This window comes from Trachinotus anak, unplaced genomic scaffold (genome assembly GCF_046630095.1).
Source record: "Trachinotus anak isolate AG129_WGS33_773 ecotype Australia unplaced genomic scaffold, CSIRO_AGI_Tana_v1 ptg000011l, whole genome shotgun sequence".
NCBI lineage: Eukaryota > Metazoa > Chordata > Actinopteri > Carangiformes > Carangidae > Trachinotus > Trachinotus anak.
The window spans coordinates 16,180,991-16,200,889 of NW_027273862.1; the positions used below are offsets into that span (position 1 = coordinate 16,180,991).

The 19,899-nt window shown below is 40.8% G+C and overlaps 1 protein-coding gene across 8 annotated transcripts in view; it reads left to right on the forward strand.

Moving 5' to 3' along the window:
- Positions 1 to 19,113, forward strand: part of zfhx3b (zinc finger homeobox 3b) — a 139,191-nt gene extending 120,078 nt beyond the window's left edge. For 6 of the 8 annotated variants that reach the window (XM_071488440.1, XM_071488445.1, XM_071488444.1 and 3 more), the window contains 5 exons: positions 771 to 907; positions 1,412 to 1,612; positions 5,628 to 5,751; positions 6,304 to 11,847; positions 12,354 to 19,113. In XM_071488440.1, the coding sequence (XP_071344541.1) occupies positions 771 to 907; positions 1,412 to 1,612; positions 5,628 to 5,751; positions 6,304 to 11,847; positions 12,354 to 14,092 (7,745 nt within the window). In that variant the 3' untranslated portion in view covers positions 14,093 to 19,113. The remainder of the gene's footprint in view (positions 1 to 770; positions 908 to 1,411; positions 1,613 to 5,627; positions 5,752 to 6,303; positions 11,848 to 12,353) is intronic. The other 2 variants (XR_011692592.1, XR_011692591.1) reach the window with 2 other exon arrangements.
- Positions 19,114 to 19,899: the final 786 nt, after the last annotated feature.

Genomic DNA, 19,899 nt, shown 5'->3' on the forward strand with positions numbered 1-19,899 from the left:
CTTCCTTAGCTCTTGCTGTTGATCTTTTCTGTGACAGGGACAAAGTGTACTAAAATGCAGAAGATGTAGATGTTGAGCTTAGTTGATGAGTGTCAGCTTAATATGCTTGCATTACAGATCATTTTAATAGTAAAACAGAATTTTGTCTCTCTTGAATGTACACCTGAGTGCAGCTTGAAAATACTGTAAATTAGTTGACGTGACCATTGAATGTATGTTAAATATGAATGACCTTAAAGTCTTATACAGATAGGGCATACCTGAGGAAAAGTAATTACAGGAACAAGTTGTATTTCTCTTTACCCTCCTTACTGTATGATGAGGTCGCAAGATGTTTGTGTACCTTGTCTCAAGTTTGTGAGACATGTGGAATAAAAATATGTGATGGTGTGAAATCTGAAGCTGCACCCTGTGGCAAACTAATATTATTATTAGCTGTTTATAGTGTTGTATGATATCCTGACAAGCCAGCACTGAAAAAGACAGCCCATCAGAGCACGTTGGCTGTGCGGCAGCATGGGAAGACAAGTAAAACAAAGTGGGCAGCATTTTTTATGGGGGAGACATGAGTTGGATAACAACACTTTCTCTGCCCAATTCGCATTAAATGCTGTTATATCACATTTAAGAAAGACATTCCAAAGCCCTTTATCCACAGTGTTATTGACTGACCTGCTCCCAGGCTGCCAAGTCCTTACCTTGTCTTGACATCCTCTCCTCTCTTTATCCCTCTTGTTTATGTGTGTCTGTGTGAATGTGCATATGATCAGCATTGTCCAGCCACTTGGAACGTCACCAGTCAGATTCCCCAATCCCCTCCAAGAGGCCCTCTTCACGGTCAGAGACCTCCGAGAACCCGCTCTCCACGAAGCGTCCCAGGACAGCTGAGAAGAACGCTGCAGAGCAGGTGAGTTACAAACCAGAGAATTTTGTTAACACTGAAGCCTTCAGATGTTCATGAAACTCTCATCAAACTCTTTGAATTAGAGGATTCTTGCTAAAGGTTATCTCATCCTCAATTACCAAGCCATCATTATGAGGCTAAAACTTACACATCAATTAAAAAACGAAATGTAAAAATGTACTTCTAATAATTTTCAGTTATTTAGTTACCTAGTTATCTCACTGACCCTTTTTATATTATGCAGGATTTTTAGCCTTTCTGCTGCACTGCTAATTGTGTATGAGGTGGAAAATCAATATAGTATTTGACAGATGAGAGCTCTTTGAAGTGGATGCCAAGACTCAGTTACACTCTTGTCTGTGATCAGAGGGACCTGCCTGCTTGAGGGAAAGGGGCTCCAGTCTTCCCCCTGATCCACAGTTGCTCTTTGAGCAGGCCTACCGTACCCACCACACCCATTTCAACCACCCCTCCCTCTTCTCTGTTTCCTTCTCCACCTTCACCCAGATGTACCAGTGTCCCTACTGCAAGTTCACCAACACAGACCTGAATCGTCTCAGAATGCACGTGATGACGCAGCATTCTGTCCAGCCCATGTTACGCTGCCCATTATGCCAGGACATGCTCAACAACAAGATCCACCTGCAGTTCCACCTCACACACCTCCACAGTGTGGCACCTGACTGTGTTGACAAGCTGATCGCCACAGTGAGTCCTGTGTTGTGTGTGTTTCATTTGACATTTCTCAGCCAGCGATGCGTTTGAATCCTTGGGGCTGTGCTTTATTTTATTATTGTGCTATTTATTAGCTTGGAATGGCCAGTACCCTTTTATTTTGGTCATATAGTCCCATAGAAAATAAAATACATAAGTAGGTGATGCTTAGGTGATGAATTATCCAAAGTATATAAGTCAGAGAACTGTGTAGAAATAAAAGTACAATAGCTGAAGAAATACCTCCTGGGTAAGCTGTATTTGTACATAACACCAATCCAAGTTTTGAGTCCAACTTCTCTACCTGCTCTGACCCACGTTATGTCTGTCATTTCTACAAACATTTTATATTAGAGTCAAGGAAACCACAGCCAGCGGAGCTTTGTGGGCTTTGTGTTCTGTAGTCCCAGCATATTGCTACTTACACACATTATGGTCAGTCAGACTCCAGGCAGTGGGTCAGGTCAAGGACCAGTGTAAAGATTCAGTATTGCCAAGAGGATGAGTCACTGACTCTTAATCAATCCCTCACTCTGGAGTGGCTGCCTTAGCTGTGTGAATAATTGTCATTCCTGTCGTCACTCCTCTAAATTGCCAACATTCAGTCCTTTATCAAACACAAAGAATGTTGTTAATTGTGAAATGGCCGCAGGCAATCCCATTGGCTTGTTGGAAAAGATTGCACCTTTTTAAGATGCATATTTTTCATTGTCTTAATGCGTCTGTCATCAGAGAGCCTTTTCCAGTATGCCTCTAATCACAGTCATTTGGGGAGGGGAGCTCATAATCTGTTTTGTATTTTTTAATGATTTCGAGATGAGCAGGTCTCTTAGCTCCCAGTTAATTTATTGCTACACTGACATTCTTGCCATGTCTATGATCACCTGCATGCTAGTCAAAACAAAGTCTTTTATTATGAATATGTTAAAATAATTGTGATACAAATTAATCAAAATTTAATGAACAGTTTCATAACTTCATGAAATTCAAGTACAAACAGTGCTAATGCTGTTATTCTCCACATATCAGGCAAAAATCAAGTTTCATATAAACAATGCATATATGTCTAGATAAAAGCGCATAAAACCAAACATACAACATTTTGTGTCATTGTTCAGGTCCACTCCCATGGGAAATGAGATGCACAGTCTGTAGTGTCTGTAGCCTGAGTCATGTGATTGCTGGCCCTCAAGTCCTGAAGTTGGATTTACATCAGCTGCAATGCACTGGTGCACCCCTTTCCATGAGATAATACTTTCCTTGCTTCCTTTAATGCTCATCAAGGGGAAATAAAAGTTTATTTCCCCCGTTTTCTTGTAAATCCCTGAGCAAATCTTTGTTCTGTTCTAACCTGTGAAGCTAAATAGCTTGCTGGACAATCACCGAATAGAACATTGCTATGTCTGCTGCCTAGCCATCTTCATCCCCCATCTAGACAGTAAATGGCAAGCACATTAGTATGGTAGACGGAAATATTTATTTCTTTTATAGGAGGTAGTAATGTAGTGAACCACTACAAAAGAACCATGATAGAACAGAGGTAATATAACATACATTAAAGCCAGCACCTTTTTATAACTGGTGAATGCAGATGGAAATGTACTTCATCCTTTTCACTTGTCTAAGGAGAGGAGCCTAATTAATTCTGAAATAGGTGACTTTTATTTCTTGCCAAGCATGCATAATGATGCGTTCACTCTTCCACCCTTCATCCACTTATTGTCTTTGCACTCCCTCGTCCCCGGCCCATGTCTCTCATATATAGATCATGTATACAGTGCAGTATATATGTATACACACATATATCTTTGTACAAGTATATATTCTGTGCATATAGATTTACATAGACCATTGTCTACACACTATATATATTAGTACACACGGTCCTCCCTCTCTCACCCTATGTCTCATTTTCTGTCTGTATAAGATAGGGGTAATGAAAATAATTGTGCTTCATTAATTCTGAGTCTGGCTGGATGATAGCCATTTTGAACTATGTTTGCCAATTAGGCAGTCCAAATTAAAAGTGACCTTGGGATACTCTGTTCTTTCCTCTAATCTTCTAATGAAGCAGTTTTCTGGAAACAGTCCACTTTGTAATGTAAATCCTTACTTTTTGTGGTGACTTTCCATGCTGGTTGCATTAATTCTTCACTTTTCATTTTGAAGATATAGAGAGGTAACAAAAAAAGGAGGACATGGTTGGATGTTTTCTGGTAAACTTTTTTCTGTGTTTTGTTATGGAAAGTGTTGAAACTGTTCTACTTCACCTTGAAACCCCTTTTGCTTGATCATGATTCTGCTCCATTTGGATCTGGCCTGTTGTTTATATGACTTGTTACAGTACGTTCAGCTGTGCTCTCACTCGCTCCTCACTCTATTTGGGGAGTGATTAGAAAGCATATGGTACATATGGTACATTAACCAAACCATCAGGCAGAGAGATCTGACAATGCACTTTTTTCTTTTCAGTACGAGCTCCAGCATATTTTTATTTCAGTAAAAGAAACATTAACTACTATTTGATAAATTTTATAATTTCTGATCGCTATAAACTGATTATGTTTACATACTGTGAATACAGTACTTATTATATACTTGCTGTCTTTGATTTTAATTCCCCTTTGTTAGAAAATGACAATGTAGATTTATAGGAAGCAGGAGAGAGAGCCTAGGGGGAAGCAGAGGAAAGACATTTGATAAAGGTCTCCAACCAGGATCAAGTCAGGAACTTCACAGTTATAGTGGAAGTGACTTAGACCATAGTTCCACCAAGATGCATTCTTTAATATTTGTTCCCCTTTGTCTACATCATTTGAGACATCTTTATTTGATTTTATTAGAAAGGACTTTAAGCTAAGATTGAAAGGTGGAATGTCAAAATGTCAAAATGAAGTTAAAATGAAGTATCAGCAATGGAACAGAAATGAAAAGAGAATGGATAAGGTGGGGAGTTGTGAATTAAAATGCAGCATAGAGAGTGAAGTTGATTATTCTGTTTATGAAGTTAATTGAAGGAAAGTGAAAAAGATAGGGTCTCATCTTCCATTCTCATCCAGTTTCAGACTGATTATTATTGTTAAATAGAGATCTGTTGAATGAGTGATTCTGATGAACTATCAGGTTTGGTAGACAGACAGTATCAGAGGATAAAATGGGAAGAAAGTTGTGGGAGGGCAGCAGGGATAAACAGTCATGCTGTCATTCACACATGACTGACTTCAACCTTTTAAGAGCACAGAGAACCAGGGTTCCTCTGTACTTCTTCAATCAATACTTATTTGTCCTTGAAATGTTCGAAAAAGAAAAGTAAGAAGAAAAAACATTTTCTTTTTCTTTTCAAATTCAAAACGCATACATTTTTATCAGCAATGAAACTGTTTTTCTTTTGATTTTACTGTTTTATCAAGGAGCACACAGTCACATTTAGCAATTCTTCTTAAATGGAATGATTTTCTATTTAAGTGAAAGAGCTTTACCACTGAAAATTCTGTAGAAAGATTAAAAGTGTAAAATAGCTGGATGTAGTTTACCTACCTTTCCCACTTTATTACAGTTGACTTTTTTTCATTAGTCCTATTTTATTAGTCCTGCCTAATAAAGCTTTCAACTGGCTGAGATACTGTATGACATGAGGTCCATCATCATAATTGGCTGCAATAGAACTTAAATACACACATGACAAAATATGGTACTGTGAAACTTTACATTCATACACATGTACATATGTGCTTGTTGAGTGATTTATATGAAAATAGTAACTCACAAATATAATATTCTCAGCAATGGATCTCCTGAGTTTTTATGTTTAGTGTCCTTTAGTGCTATGTAAAAATGTGATTGTTACAGTAGACATTAATTATCTGTTTAAATCACCTTCTTGGTAACTACTTTGTGTGTCCTCTTGTTTGTCTGTGCTTTCCTTTAATCATTTAAACTAAAATGTAACATTACATTGTCACTCAGCAAGATGTTTAACACTACAATTCCTTTGTGCTCTGTTTTCCAGGTGACAGCGACTGAAGTACTGCCAGCAAGCATGTTCATACCTGTACCTAGTCCAGACAGAGAGTCCCAGAGCACCCCTCATGCCACAGCCAATTCTAACTCCGAAGATGCAAAGAAGCAAGCTGGTTAGTATCTGATTTGAGGGTAACTTTAAAGTATCTTGCTAAATAGCTCATGCCAAAAATATGACAAAAATATTAACTCAATACATTAGTGAGCTGTTTGACAATTTGAATTTCCCTAAGTGATCAATAAAGTATTTTATTTATTTATTTATTTAAACCTTTTAATAGATCAATCCATTACATTAGTTTTACCTTTGTGGTCTGTAATGAGCATTATCACACTGGGTCATCATGGCTGACAGTACAATAAATATGACTGAACTCAATTTTATCATTTTATAAGTTTGTATTAAGTCATTAGTTGTTATTACATAGACTGGAAATAAAGAACCATTACTCTGGCATGAATGAATGATGGTTGGATGGTTGGTAAATGATAGTTGGTATTCACTTGCTATCTAGATATTGCTTTTTCTTCTTTTACACCTTCCCAAAAGTACTCCAATGATGAGTGCTTTAATGTCCTTTATTGATACTACTGTTGAAAAATATCACTTTGCAAATGTAGGTATGTAATGTATTTCTAATTTCTTTTGGTTTATTTATTCACAGATGCATCAGATGCTGATCCAGAGAAGGGGGTATCACTCCCTACAGAAATAGCGGAAGCTCGCAAGTCACCTCTGGAAGATCAACAATCAGAGAGGGATGATGCCACAGGATTCTTGTGCTGGAAGAAAGGCTGTAATCAAGTTTTCAAGTCCTCCAATTCCCTTCAGATGCACTTCAATGAAGTTCATAACAAAAGGCCCCAGTTGCCTGTTTCAGATCGCCATGTCTACAAGTACCGCTGTAACCAATGCAGCCTGGCCTTCAAAACTGTGGAGAAACTACAGCTCCATTCGCAGTACCATGTGATCAGGGCAGCTACCATGTGCTGCCTTTGCCAGCGAAGCTTTAGAACACTACAGGCCTTGAAGAAACATCTAGAAACCAGCCACCTGGAGCTGAGTGAAGCTGATATCCAGCAGCTTTACGGGGGCTTATTGATGAATGGTGACATTATGATAATGGGTGACCCATCCCTTGGTGAGGAGCATGGGAGTCTGGGAGAAGATGACAAAGAAGGAGATGAAAGTGACCCAGACGAAAAACAAAGCCCAACAGGCAGTGACTCAGGCTCACTGCAGGAAGATTCTGGATCTGAACCTAAACGTGCTTTGCCATTCAGAAAGGGCCCCAACTTTACTATGGAGAAGTTCTTGGATCCATCTCGTCCTTTCAAGTGCACTGTATGCAAAGAGTCTTTTACACAGAAGAATATTCTTCTGGTTCACTATAACTCTGTCTCCCACCTACACAAGGTGAAGCGGGCTCTTCAGGAGTCCACTACTGGTCAGCCTGAGCCTACCAGCAGCCCTGACAACAAGCCATTCAAATGCAGCACTTGTAACGTGGCATATAGCCAGAGTTCTACTCTGGAGATCCACATGCGCTCTGTTCTACACCAGACCAAAGCTAGGGCAGCCAAACTTGAAGCAGCAGGAGGGATTACTAGCTCTGCAAGTACTCCTGGATTAAGTGGCGGAGGGTCCGGCATCAGCACTTCTACATCTAGTCCAAGCCCAGCAACTAACTCAACTACTAGCTTAACCAACCATAGTTCCTCTGGGTCTCAAACAACTCAGAGTATTCTTGGCGGAAACCACATGAGCCAGACTCACTGCATTGAAAGCCAGGGGAATTCCTCAGTGAGCTGCCATTCCTCACCATCTGAGAACCATGAGGTGAAAAAGACTAAATTTACAGACATGCTGTCAGCTAGAGGACAACAACAACAGCTTCAGCAGCAGCAGCAGCAGTTGGCTCAGGCTCAAGCCCAAGCTCAAGCTCAGCTTCAGCAAGAGCTCCAGCAGCAGGCTGCCCTTTTACAATCACAGCTATTCAACCCAGCACTTCTGCAGCACTTCCCAATGACAACTGATGCACTTCTCCCCCTGCAACAACAGCAGTTGCTATTCCCTTTCTACATCCCCGGAGCAGAATTTCAGCTGAACCCAGAGATCAACATCAGTAACTCAGCACTTGGCCTAGGAGGATCGTCCACCTCCTCACTGCTGGAAGATCTGAAAAACTCAGCTCAGCAGGCCCAGCAGAGTTGCTTGCAGCAGCAGTTGATGCACCACCATCTTCAGCAGCAACAGCAGCAGCAGCAGCAGCAACAACAACAACAACAACAGCAACAACAACAACAGCAGCAGTCTCATTCACAGGCTCAGAGTCAGATGGCATTGCTGCAGCAGAGTGCATCTCTCCTCCAGCAGGGTGACAGAAAGCAGAAAACTCCCTCTTCTCAGAATGAGAAAGACAGAGAAATACAAAGAGAGAAGGACACAACTGAAAAAAATGAGGAATATGTTAACAAAGATTCTACAGACAGCAAGCCAAAAGAAAAGAAGGACATTCAGCACATTTCAATAAATGTGAACCATGATACTGGATTGCCTCCACCAAGAATTGCTTCAGATGCTCGAGGAAATGCAACTAAAGCCCTGCTGGAAAATTTTGGGTTTGAGTTAGTAATTCAGTACAATGAAAATAAACAGAAAGCTCAGAAAAAGACAGCTGGACCTACAGGATCAAGTGGTCCAGGTGGGATAACAAGAGTGGTGGACCCCATTGAGGGATTAGAGAAACTGGAATGTGAAGCCTGTGGCAAGCTGTTTTCAAACATACTGATTCTAAAGAGTCACCAGGAGCATATCCATCAGGCTTTCTTTCCATTTCGTTCCCTTGAGAGGTTTGCCAAGGAATACAGAGAGCATTATGATAAACTCTATCCACTGAGACCCCCTACACCAGAGGCTGCTCCGGCTCCTCCACCACCTCCTCCTCCACCTCCTCCTCCACCCCAAAGAGCTCCCACACCAAATATTCCTGTCTCTGCTGCCTCCCTCACACCCCCAACTGTATCTAACCCGCAACCACCAGTTCAAATGGCACAAATTCCCATGCCCATGGATTTGCCCCTCTTCTCGCCGCTCATGATGCAGCCTATGTCTCTGCAGTCTTTGCCCACTCAGTTGCCTCCCCAGTTACCATCTGTTGAGCCAAGCCTGGCCTCAGACCTGGCTCAGCTCTATCAACAGCAACTTACACCAGCCATGCTACAACAGCAGCAGAACAAGAGGCCACGGACACGCATCACAGATGACCAGCTTAGGGTCCTGCGACAGTACTTTGATATCAACAATTCACCAAATGAGGAACAGATCAAAGAGATGGCAGACAAGTCAGGGCTTCCACAAAAAGTCATTAAGCACTGGTTCAGAAACACCCTTTTTAAAGAGAGACAGCGCAACAAAGACTCGCCATACAATTTCAACAATCCACCAACAACAACTCTAGATGACACAAAGATTGACTCTAAGCCTCCTTCCCCTGAACCTCAGAAACAGGAATATTATGGAAGTAAGAGATCATCCAGGACTAGGTTTACTGACTACCAGCTAAGAGTGCTACAAGACTTCTTTGATGCCAATGCTTATCCTAAAGATGATGAATTTGAACAGCTCTCCAACCTTCTGAGCCTCCCCACTCGAGTTATTGTTGTGTGGTTCCAAAATGCTCGCCAGAAGGCCAGGAAGAATTATGAAAATCAGGGTGACGGAGCAAAAGAGGGTGAAAGAAGAGAATTGTCAAATGACCGCTATATCCGCACCTCAAATCTGAACTACCAGTGCAAGAAATGCAGTCTGGTTTTCCAGCGCATATTTGATCTAATAAAACACCAAAAGAAGCTGTGTTACAAAGATGAAGATGAGGATGGACAGTATGACAGCCAAAATGAAGATTCACTGGATCTTTCACATGAATGTAATACTCCCTCTGGGTCTTCCTGTCACACCCCAATGCCCTCCTCTTCAAGTCTCTGCCCACTTCCACCCTCCACTTCAGCATTCTCACACCTCCCATCTGCAGAGAAAGAGGAAGCATCACCAGCATCCACCTCAAACCTCTATGAAGAAAAGCCCAAGCAGTTACCAGATATTTCTGCTGATCCACGAGAAAACCAAACTTCTATTAAGCAGGAAATTGTGCATCTACCCCAGTCTGAGGCACAACACCATAGACCTCAGAGAGAAGAGAAAATTCAAACTATGTCCAAGTCCATCAAACATTCATCCCCTTCCTTCTCTCAGCAACAACAGCAGTGTGGTCCATCAGCATCTCAGACAAGCCAAGCCTCATCACAAAGCTCTCACATGAGCCTCAATCCACATCTGACCTCTGCCACACAACAACTGGCACAACAGATGATCCAATACCAGTGTGAGCAGTGCAAGATTGGCTTCCCCTCCTTTGAGCACTGGCAGGAACACCAGCAATTACACTTCCTTTCTGTGCAAAATCAATTCATCCACCCTCAATTCCTCGACCGTCCAATTGACATGCCTTTCATGCTATTTGATCCTAGCAATCCTCTCCTGGCAAGTCAGCTACTCTCTGGGGCAATGCCACAGATCCCCAGCAGCTCTGCCACCTCTCCGTCCACCCCCACCTCCACCATGAACTCCCTGAAGAGGAAGTTAGAGGAGAAAGCTGGCACTAGCCCAGGTGAGAATGACAGCACAAACAGTGGAGAAGAGCCACAGAGAGACAAGCGGCTCAGAACCACCATCACACCTGAGCAGCTGGAGATCCTTTATCAGAAGTATTTATTAGATTCAAATCCTACACGTAAAATGCTTGACCACATTGCTCATGAGGTGGGGTTAAAAAAGAGAGTAGTGCAAGTCTGGTTCCAAAATACCAGAGCTAGAGAGAGAAAAGGCCAGTTTAGGGCAGTAGGGCCAGCTCAAGCTCATCGTAGATGCCCTTTTTGTCGAGCTCTTTTTAAAGCAAAAACTGCCCTTGAGGCACACATTCGTTCTCGTCACTGGCATGAAGCCAAACGTGCTGGATATAATTTAGCTCTCACTGGTTTGTTACCTGAACAGGAGGGTATGCAAATAAAAATGGATGCTCTAGAGGCATCAAGTTACTCCCAGCTAGCCCCTACAAACAGTGATGGACAAAGCTCCTCGATGTCACCAGTGAACAAAAGCATGGATTTGTCTCCTAGGGCTCTACTGAGCCCTTCATCCATTAAAGTTGAGGGAATGGAGGATTTTGAGAGCGCGACCATGTCCTCTGTTAACCTCAGCTTTGATCAGAGCAAACTGGATAATGACGACTGCTCTTCTGTGAATACAGCCATCACAGACACAACTACAGGTGATGAGGCCAATGCTGATAATGACAGTGCTGATGCAAAGCACAGCCAGAATAGTGGTGATTACCTGTCTAAGTCTGGAGGCACAGCCCCCATCCTTGAAAATGATGACCAGATGTCCTCAGGGCTTGTAAGCCCTGCAACAAGTTATTATGCTAAAGACTATGAAAATGAACATATGATCGACCACAGTGAGACATCTAGTCTGGCTGACCCCTGCTCTCCAAGTCCTGGGGCCTCAGGTGGCCGGAGCATTGACAGTGGAGATCGACCTGGCCAAAAACGCTTTCGAACCCAGATGACTAACCTCCAGCTGAAAGTGTTGAAATCCTGTTTTAACGACTACAGGACTCCCACTATGCTAGAATGTGAGGTACTTGGCAATGATATTGGACTTCCAAAGAGAGTGGTCCAGGTGTGGTTTCAAAATGCCCGTGCCAAGGAGAAAAAGGCAAAGCTCAATATGGCCAAGCACTTCGGAATAAATCAGACATCCTATGAGGGGCCGAAGACTGAATGCACTTTGTGTGGTGTCAAGTACAGTGCTCGCCTCTCTGTTCGTGATCACATTTTCTCCCAGCAACACATCTCTAAGGTGAAGGATACCATTGGCAGCCAGATCGATAAGGAAAAAGAATACTTTGACCCAGCCACTGTCCGCCAACTTATGGCCCAGCAAGAGATGGATCGCATTAAGAAGGCCAATGAAGTTTTAGGACTGGCACAGCAGCAAGCCATGCAGCAGCAAGGGATGTTTGATAACCCTGCAATGCAGGCTCTGAATCTCCAGTCAGCCTATCCGAATCTGCAAGGCATCCCACCTGTCCTTTTGCCAGGGGTTGGCAGCCCCTCTCTTTCCAGCTTTAACTCATCTAATTCAGGTACGTCACCATATTGCATTCATTTACTGATATACTGCTCAAATTTTAGGGGCAAAGGTGCAGATGAGTTTTTTCAACCGAAAAGTATTTAATTCAAACAATTGTGAGGCAGTACTACATGAAATAATCACATATTGCACTGTAAAACATAGTCAAAACAGTACAAAACTAGAACACAATATTTTTACTCCTCTTTAAATAATTTCTATTCCCATCAATCAGTCTGTCATGCCTCTTCATTTATACATACTACACATACACACATAGTGTAGAATTTGTAACAGTACAGAAGTACAGAATCTACCTTAACTGCCCATATCCATTCGCTGATGCACATCCAGATTTTCATTTAACTCTTCTGTGTGTATTATATAATGAAACAACTTATTTGTTATTTTCGTTATACTTGAATATTTTAACATACATACATTTTAAGTAATTGCTCAGCCATCAAAAAAAATGCCCATTAATTCTTAAATTTTTGTCTGTATTTGAAATATTTCCAGCTTTAACTCCTCCAAAACCTTCAAACCTCCTGAACATGCCTGGTGCCAGTGTTCCCTCACCTAGTCTCCCTACATCCGGATTGCCCAACAAGCCTCCCTCCTCATCGTCTCTTGCCGCATCCAGCCCAGCACAGACCAACACATCTGCTTCCCATTCAAGCCCCACCTCCACATCCAACTCCACTTCCTCAACCACCCAGTCTGGCTCCCGGCCTGAACTCCCCAAAGAACATGATGCTGAGAGGGTAAGAGAGAAGGAGAAGCCCAAGGAAAAGACAGAGAAGTCCCCAACCCCATCATCAACCGGAAGCACCCCTGCTCCTTCCATTTCTGCTGCCAGCGCCAAGAAGGAGAAACCCGATACAGCGGTACCGGCCACCTCCATGCCCACACCTGGCATGGAGTATGTGGTAGACCCTGCCCAACTTCAGGCACTGCAGGCTGCTTTGGCATCTGATCCCACAGCTCTTCTCACAAACCAGTTCTTGCCCTATTTCATGCCTGGTTTTTCCCCGTATTACACCCCACAGATCCCTGGAGCTCTCCAAGGGGGCTACCTGCAACCAATGTATGGTATGGAAAGTCTCTTCCCTTACAACCCAGCATTGTCACAAGCACTGATGGGCCTGTCTCCAGGGTCCTTGCTGCAGCATTACCAGCAATATCAGCAGAGCTTGCAGGAGGCACTACAGCAGCAACAGCGTCAGCTTCAGCAGATCCAGCAACCCAAGGCGAGCCAAACTCCAGTTCCCTCTCAATCCTTGGGGGATCGTAAAGAATCTGCCAAAGATCCAGTGAAAACAGAGGAGCAAAAGGGCAACTCCCATAGTCAACCCCCCACTTCCTCCTCCTCTTCCACCTCCTCTCATAATAAAGTACCCTTTGAGCAGAGCGAGATGGATGGCAAAGCTGGTAACCCCCATCTAGACCAGTACATCGTCCCCAAGGTGCAGTATAAACTGGCATGCCGCAAATGTCAAGCAGTTTTCAACAAGGAGGAAGCGGCTATTACCCACCTTAAATCTAACTGTTTTTTCGGTCAGTCTGTGGTAAACCTGCAAGAGATGTTGCTGCGTGTCCCCGGTGGCGTAGGTGCAGGGGCTGGAAGTCTCTATGACTGCCTGGCTTGTGACACTACGTTGGATGGGGAGAAAGCACTCAGTCAACACCTGGAATCGGCATTGCACAAACACAGAACAATCAAGCGATCAGCCAGAAATGCCAAAGAGCACGCTACTAGTTTATTACCTCACTCTTCAGCCTGCTTCCCCAATCCTAACACCGCATCTACCTCGCAGTCTGCCACTCATCCCATCAGCAGCCCCCCTCCCCCGCCAACAACATCAGCCACCATGCCATCCTCTGCTGTCTCCTCTTCCTTGTGCTCCTCGTCTACTACCCCACTCAACACCACAGCTGCCGGCAAACCCTGGCCCCAGGCCCCTTTCTCCAGAGCTTTAGCTGGGAAGCCCAATGCCAGTCCCTCCTCTTCTTCCTCCTCTTTTCCTCCAGTGTCCTCACCTTCAACGGTTACCTCAAGTTCATTGAGCACCTCAGGAGTTCAGACCTCGATACCAACAGACGTCTTTACCGACGAGTCTGACTCTGACAGCAGTCAGAAGTCAGCAGACAGGCTGGGCAGGATGGCGGAGGAGCCGCAGCAGCCAGGCTTTGTCAAAGACAGTAGTAGTTGTAGTAGTAATCTTGCTAGTGTAGGAACAGACTCCATCAGATTGTAAAAGAGCTTTCAGTGATGGACAATATTTAAAAAACACTAAAAAAGACAAAAAAAAATCACAAATGGAAAAAACATAAAAAGCAGCAATGTTAAAAATACATTAAAAGTATACAAACCAATTTCAGAAAAAGATGTGTAAAGACTAACTGCAATTCCAAAGCTTGTAACCAAAAATTTAAATGTTAGTGGATTGTTTTCCCATATCAACATGCTGGTTTTCGTTTTGTTTTGTTATTTTTGTTTGTTTGTTTTTGTTTTACTCAACTGAAATACATGCATACTAATATATGAGAATAGAAAAGATCGCTGCAGTTATGTTTTGGGTAATGGTAGAGGAATGCTGTACTGTATGGCAATGGACTGCCTCAAAGTTGACAAATGGCCCAAGAACCCTTTTGAAGAAACACAAGTCAACAAGCTGTCCCTTTGTTTTGTAATAATTTCTACTTAATAGCACAGTCACAAAAAGCCAGTATGTACTGTATGGGAGAATAGTCTATCCGTTTTCTTGCTATTTAAGCATTCAGATACCAATGGCTTGCAAAACTAAAAGAATAATGTAATGTCTATTTTATTCTCAGGTCAACAGCTCACAGATGTTTTTCTGTTACAGAAATCCATGTTTTACACCTTTTGTTTCCAACAGGAGATGAGCAATTTTTTTCCTTGTTTCAGAACTTGATTTAATAATATAAAGTTTTAAGTTGAATGAAATTTTAATAAGGCATTGTTTCTGGGCATTCAAAAAGGGTAAATGATTTGCTGATTTTAACATTAGAAATCCTTTTAAAAGGGGGGAAATAGCAATCCCATTGTACCCAGACAAGGAGAGCATTGCAGACATATTAACGGGCGATTAAAAAGAGTTTTGATTAAATAAAAAAACAAAAAAAAAACAACCTTCTGTATTTATGATAGATATGAACATTTTTGCTGTTAAGTAGATTGTTGCATTGGAAATGAATTTAAACAGTATGGTAGGTTGAAAAAAAACTTTGTGTACATTTAGCTTTTGTATTGTCCAACTTTAAGACGCTTCATTTGATGTTGTCTTGGTCATTCCAATAGACTAGATTTATGGACAGGTAATTTATCTAAACTTTATTTCTGTCTTATTCTCAACTTCTTGGGAAACATTCACCCAAATGCCCCTCCTGACAAGGAAGGATCCTCTTGTAGAATTATTTAAATTTTATGGTATGGTTGGTATTGCGCTAACCAAGACGAAAAAGATCCTGGGTGAAATATTGAAAGTTTTATTTTATTTAATTTTTGTGTTACCTTTGTGCACTTATCACTGTCTGACTTCTATTTCTCACTCTACTTGTTCCTCTCTTCGCACTTATTTTCCTCTGCTCTCCTGTGTTTGTAGGTATGTACACTACAAAGCAGGTCTTTTGTTCTTCATGTAGTGTGGCTACAGTCTTTATTTTCATTTTGACATTTTTGTTGTCATAAATGAAAATGAAAAAAGAATACTAATAATAATTCTCACGCTTTAAGACAAAAAGAAAATCCAAAGACTAAACACTTTCACCATTGGTGCATAAAGATGAGAAAAGAGGCTTCTTTATACTTGAGAATTTGTTGCTGTTTTTAGAGGAAAGAAAACAAAGTTTTAAAAGATAAAGGAGTACGCATCAGAGTTGCCGTTTTAGCTTCTTTGCAAGCAAACAGGTAGCTTTTTTACGTAAATACCAAAAACCAAAAAGGGCCCTTGTCCTTGCATTGTGGAGTAGCACCGTTACAGAGCCATTGCAGTTTGTAAGATAGAGGTTATTAATCTTTGTTTGACTTTTTGTCACATTCAAATGTCCATTTTTTAAAGAAAATGTATAAGGTCTGGTCTTCAAGGACATACGTTTTGCTGCTAATGTAGAATTTTGAAAGAAAAAAAGAGTACCTAGATGCATGCTCATTTTGCTTTTGGCTAAGCTTTAACTAAAACAAACAATAAACCAATTTCTTGCCTCTGCAACACCTTTTTTTTTTTCTTGTTGCAAAAACGGAACTTTGAAGACTGTGAATATATGTTCCAAAGGACATTTTGCCGATTTTCATTTTGAACAGACCAATGTTTAAAGCCAATGATCTATAACGTTTGTAAAGAACAGTGCATTCCAAATATCACAATGGATTTTTCTTAAGCAAGGACTGATCGTATTTCATTTAATTGCTTTTAATTGTCACAATCTATTTTTTTTCTCATTTTTAAAGTGACTGTAAACTGTTGTGTACATTTTTGCATCATTGGTTGCTGAACAAAGTGACCTACATATGTCATTTTGTGCTGGCATGGAACATTGCTGAAAATCCCTCCATCCAGTCAAGGTTGTTGCTCACTTGTTAAGCAAGTAATAGTGGTTACCAAAAAATGTATATAATACATCTGGTACTGATGCGTCTCATAGGTTTAGTAACAGTTATGCCAGTCAACATACAACTAGTCTCAGAGGGAAATGATGGCTGTTTTGCTGAAGTGTTGTTGCCCCCTTCTTGGGAAATCCACCAGTGACTTGTCCCATGTGTCTGCAGGGTGCCACTTCCACACATAGCTTACAGATTTTTAAGGGACATCTTCATTCCAAAGCATTATTTCTGGAAAAAAGTCGGAGGTTTTTTGAAGATGTCCCTTGGTTTCAAATAGTTAGGATCCTTCATATCCAAAGACGTCCCCCACTTCATTTTATTACAATGGAAATTGATGTGCATACGTATCCCCACCCCTCTCACTGATGATCTGATGAACTAAAAGTTTTATTTTTTAAAAACCAAAACCCTCACATATTTAAATTTGTGAAAAACTACTTTTGGCCACCACAGTATAGCCAATACATTTGCCCAGATGAATAAAAGGCACAATCTCAGAAGTGTGTTTAAAGTGCTACGTCTTGCTGAGCAATGTGATTTGGTGTTAATGCTACAGCATGCTGTTGAAAGTCAGTAGATTTGGTCTGCAAGCTTGTTAATTCTCTAAAGTCCAGTTCCCTGAAATACTGTTCATATGTACTTTCTTATTTTGGAAAAATCTTAAGTTGTACAGTTTTTTTCAAATATGTTTGATTTATTTTAATTTTCAGATAATGTCAGACATGTATTGTTATTTTCTTATAAGTATTTGTATTTGTATTTTAGTTTCTGTATATTACTTTTTATCATAAATTAACACTAGCTTTAATTTGAATTGCTGAAATTAAGAAACAAAAAAAAAAATATGACCTGGCCACTTTATGGTGTGATAATGTTCTTTATATTCATTGTTTCAATGATACTGTTTGCTCTCTTATTTCCAAAGTGTAATCTTTTGGGCTCTTTTGTGGAAGACAAATTTTAGGTCTCTGCATTAGATTCAGCCAGCATGGACTGTGTGTGAGTTTGTATGCTTGTGTGTGTGTGTGTGTGTGTGTGTGTGTGTGTGTGTGTGTGTGTGTGTGTGTGTGTGTGTGTGTTTCATAAGAGCCAGCATCAATTCAATTTTTCTTGTTTGCCTTTTATTTTATTTTTTTATATGTTACACACCAAAACAAACTGAACCACAAAGCTGGATTATAAATAACTGAAATTTTGAAAATCCAATTTTAAAGCTAATGATCAGAAATGAGAATGATACCGAAGCACTGAGCAGTTTTTACTTTGATTGAATATATGAATGTGGCCAAAGCTTTATGCAGTTGAAACAAAAAGAAAAAAATTACAAGTTGTGCCCCAGATAAGTGTATATTTTATTGTGGCACAAATCCTTATTGTGGATAATTGGGTCCACTGACTTACATTGGGATACTTGATTTTAATGGACATTTACAAAAAGAAAGATAAAGGCAAGGTTTTTCTGTAGAGGTCATCTTTTGCCCACTGTGAAAACGAACGTGTACCTGTATACAGATATAGATATATTTAAAACAAGACATCAACTTTTTTTTCTTTTGAGATGAAGAAGGAAGGACAAGAAAAAACAGGACTCTGGGAAGCTTTGGAGATCTCATTAGGAGGACATGAGAGGCTGTGGGCACACCAAAACTGGGCATGGGAGCCGGAGGCAGGCTCCAAACAGCTTTAAAACCACCTCCTTCTTTGATTACTGACAACTCCGTAATGGGAATGGACTCTGGAACCAATGGACATGTGTGACACAGAGAGGAAAGTCCTTAGATGAAACTGAACTTAAGTGGCTCCAGCTGCCTCTTTCTCCTTTCTGTCTGTCTCTTTCTTTCTCCAGCTCTGCCTCTGCTTCTGCTCTTTGATGGACAATTTCCAAATTTCAGGACAGGATGGACAGAGATGCTTGCTTCATTTCTCCCCGTTCATGTTGCTACCCGTTTCATTTCCTTGTGCTTGTCTCTGGTTGACAAGTAAAGCTCTCCAGTCAAATGGCGGCTCACCCCTCTCTCTGTTGATTACCTTATCTAAAAAGAGAAATTAATAACAGAGAGAGGGGACGGGTTCTCAAAGCTGTCATTCTTAAAGAGGCAGTTACACTAAAAAAGCGTATTAACCAAAATTAACAACCAAACTAACAACCAAACAACCATTTGCTCCAACTTCAAAGATGAACTGTTACTTGGAGCTCTCTGTTCCTTTTGTGACTTCTGGTGCCACAATGTTTTTTTATGCTTTTAGTTTTTCCTTTTGTTTCCTTGAATTACTCCTCCTTCGAGCCTCATAAGCATGGCTCTGTGGCTCCAGGCAGCCCATCCGAGGGTAGAAAAAAACAGCCTTGCAATGTACAAAAAAGAGCAAGTTAAACCAAAAATGTTGTTCTTGATGTCTTTTCTATACTGTAGTCTTGTTAGCTTTTTTGTTACTGTAATTATATGATGAAGATTTCCAAACTGTACCAAATTACATGGAAACTAACATACATACAACCACATGGAACTTCAGACTTTTAAAGAAACTTTTGTCACAAAACCTTGTTGTCCTAGTTAAGTTGATTGTAGATGGTAATTGAATATACTCCTTTGAAAATATTTCATCAAGTATGTTTCTTGCTCATTGTGATACATTAAAAAAGTATGAGCATAATTTGGTTTGGACTCATCTTTCAATGTTGTGGGATTTGATCACTTGATTTGTACTTGGCAGAACTCAGAAAATTGGAAAAAAAAAATATTCACACAAAAATTATTTGTTGTATTTTCTCTGTACTTCATAAAATGGCTTGATCCATAAAAGCCCAAGTTGACAAGAGGCACACAGATATTTTCACACATATCATAAAAGACCTGTCAGTTCCTTTTTTATACTTAATGACAACAATTAAGTTAAACTTTAAATTATTTAAATAATTCTATATTGGCTTTTATTTAGAACTTTGTTTGTTGGAGAAATGCTGTATTTGCCTACATCAAGATAACTAATTGTGTCTTTTCAAGAAAATTACCAGTAAACAGATAACTTTGTGTGTAAGTGTATATTGCAGTGGCACAAAACAACCCCCCCCCCCCAAAAAAAAAAAACAAGTAACACCTAGTGGCATGTTTAGGAAACTGCAAAAGAAGTAATTGCATGGTCTCTTCCAAAATCTCCAACGAACAAATTGAATCCTTGCTACCTATTCACTAACTGATACTGTACTTGAGAAATAAGGTCAAGGCTGCATATCATAGCACTTCATAATTATCTCTGAAGTCATCTCATTTAATATTGCATGCATACACACTTTCACCAATCTGATTAATACAGAGCCACACAATTCTAGCTGATAGTGGGCAGTTCAAAGGGGAGTTAAGGGGGCACAAGAGATTCTACCACGACCAAATTCTCACTACACATTGAGGTACAGTAACAGAGGGACTGGCACTGACCAGC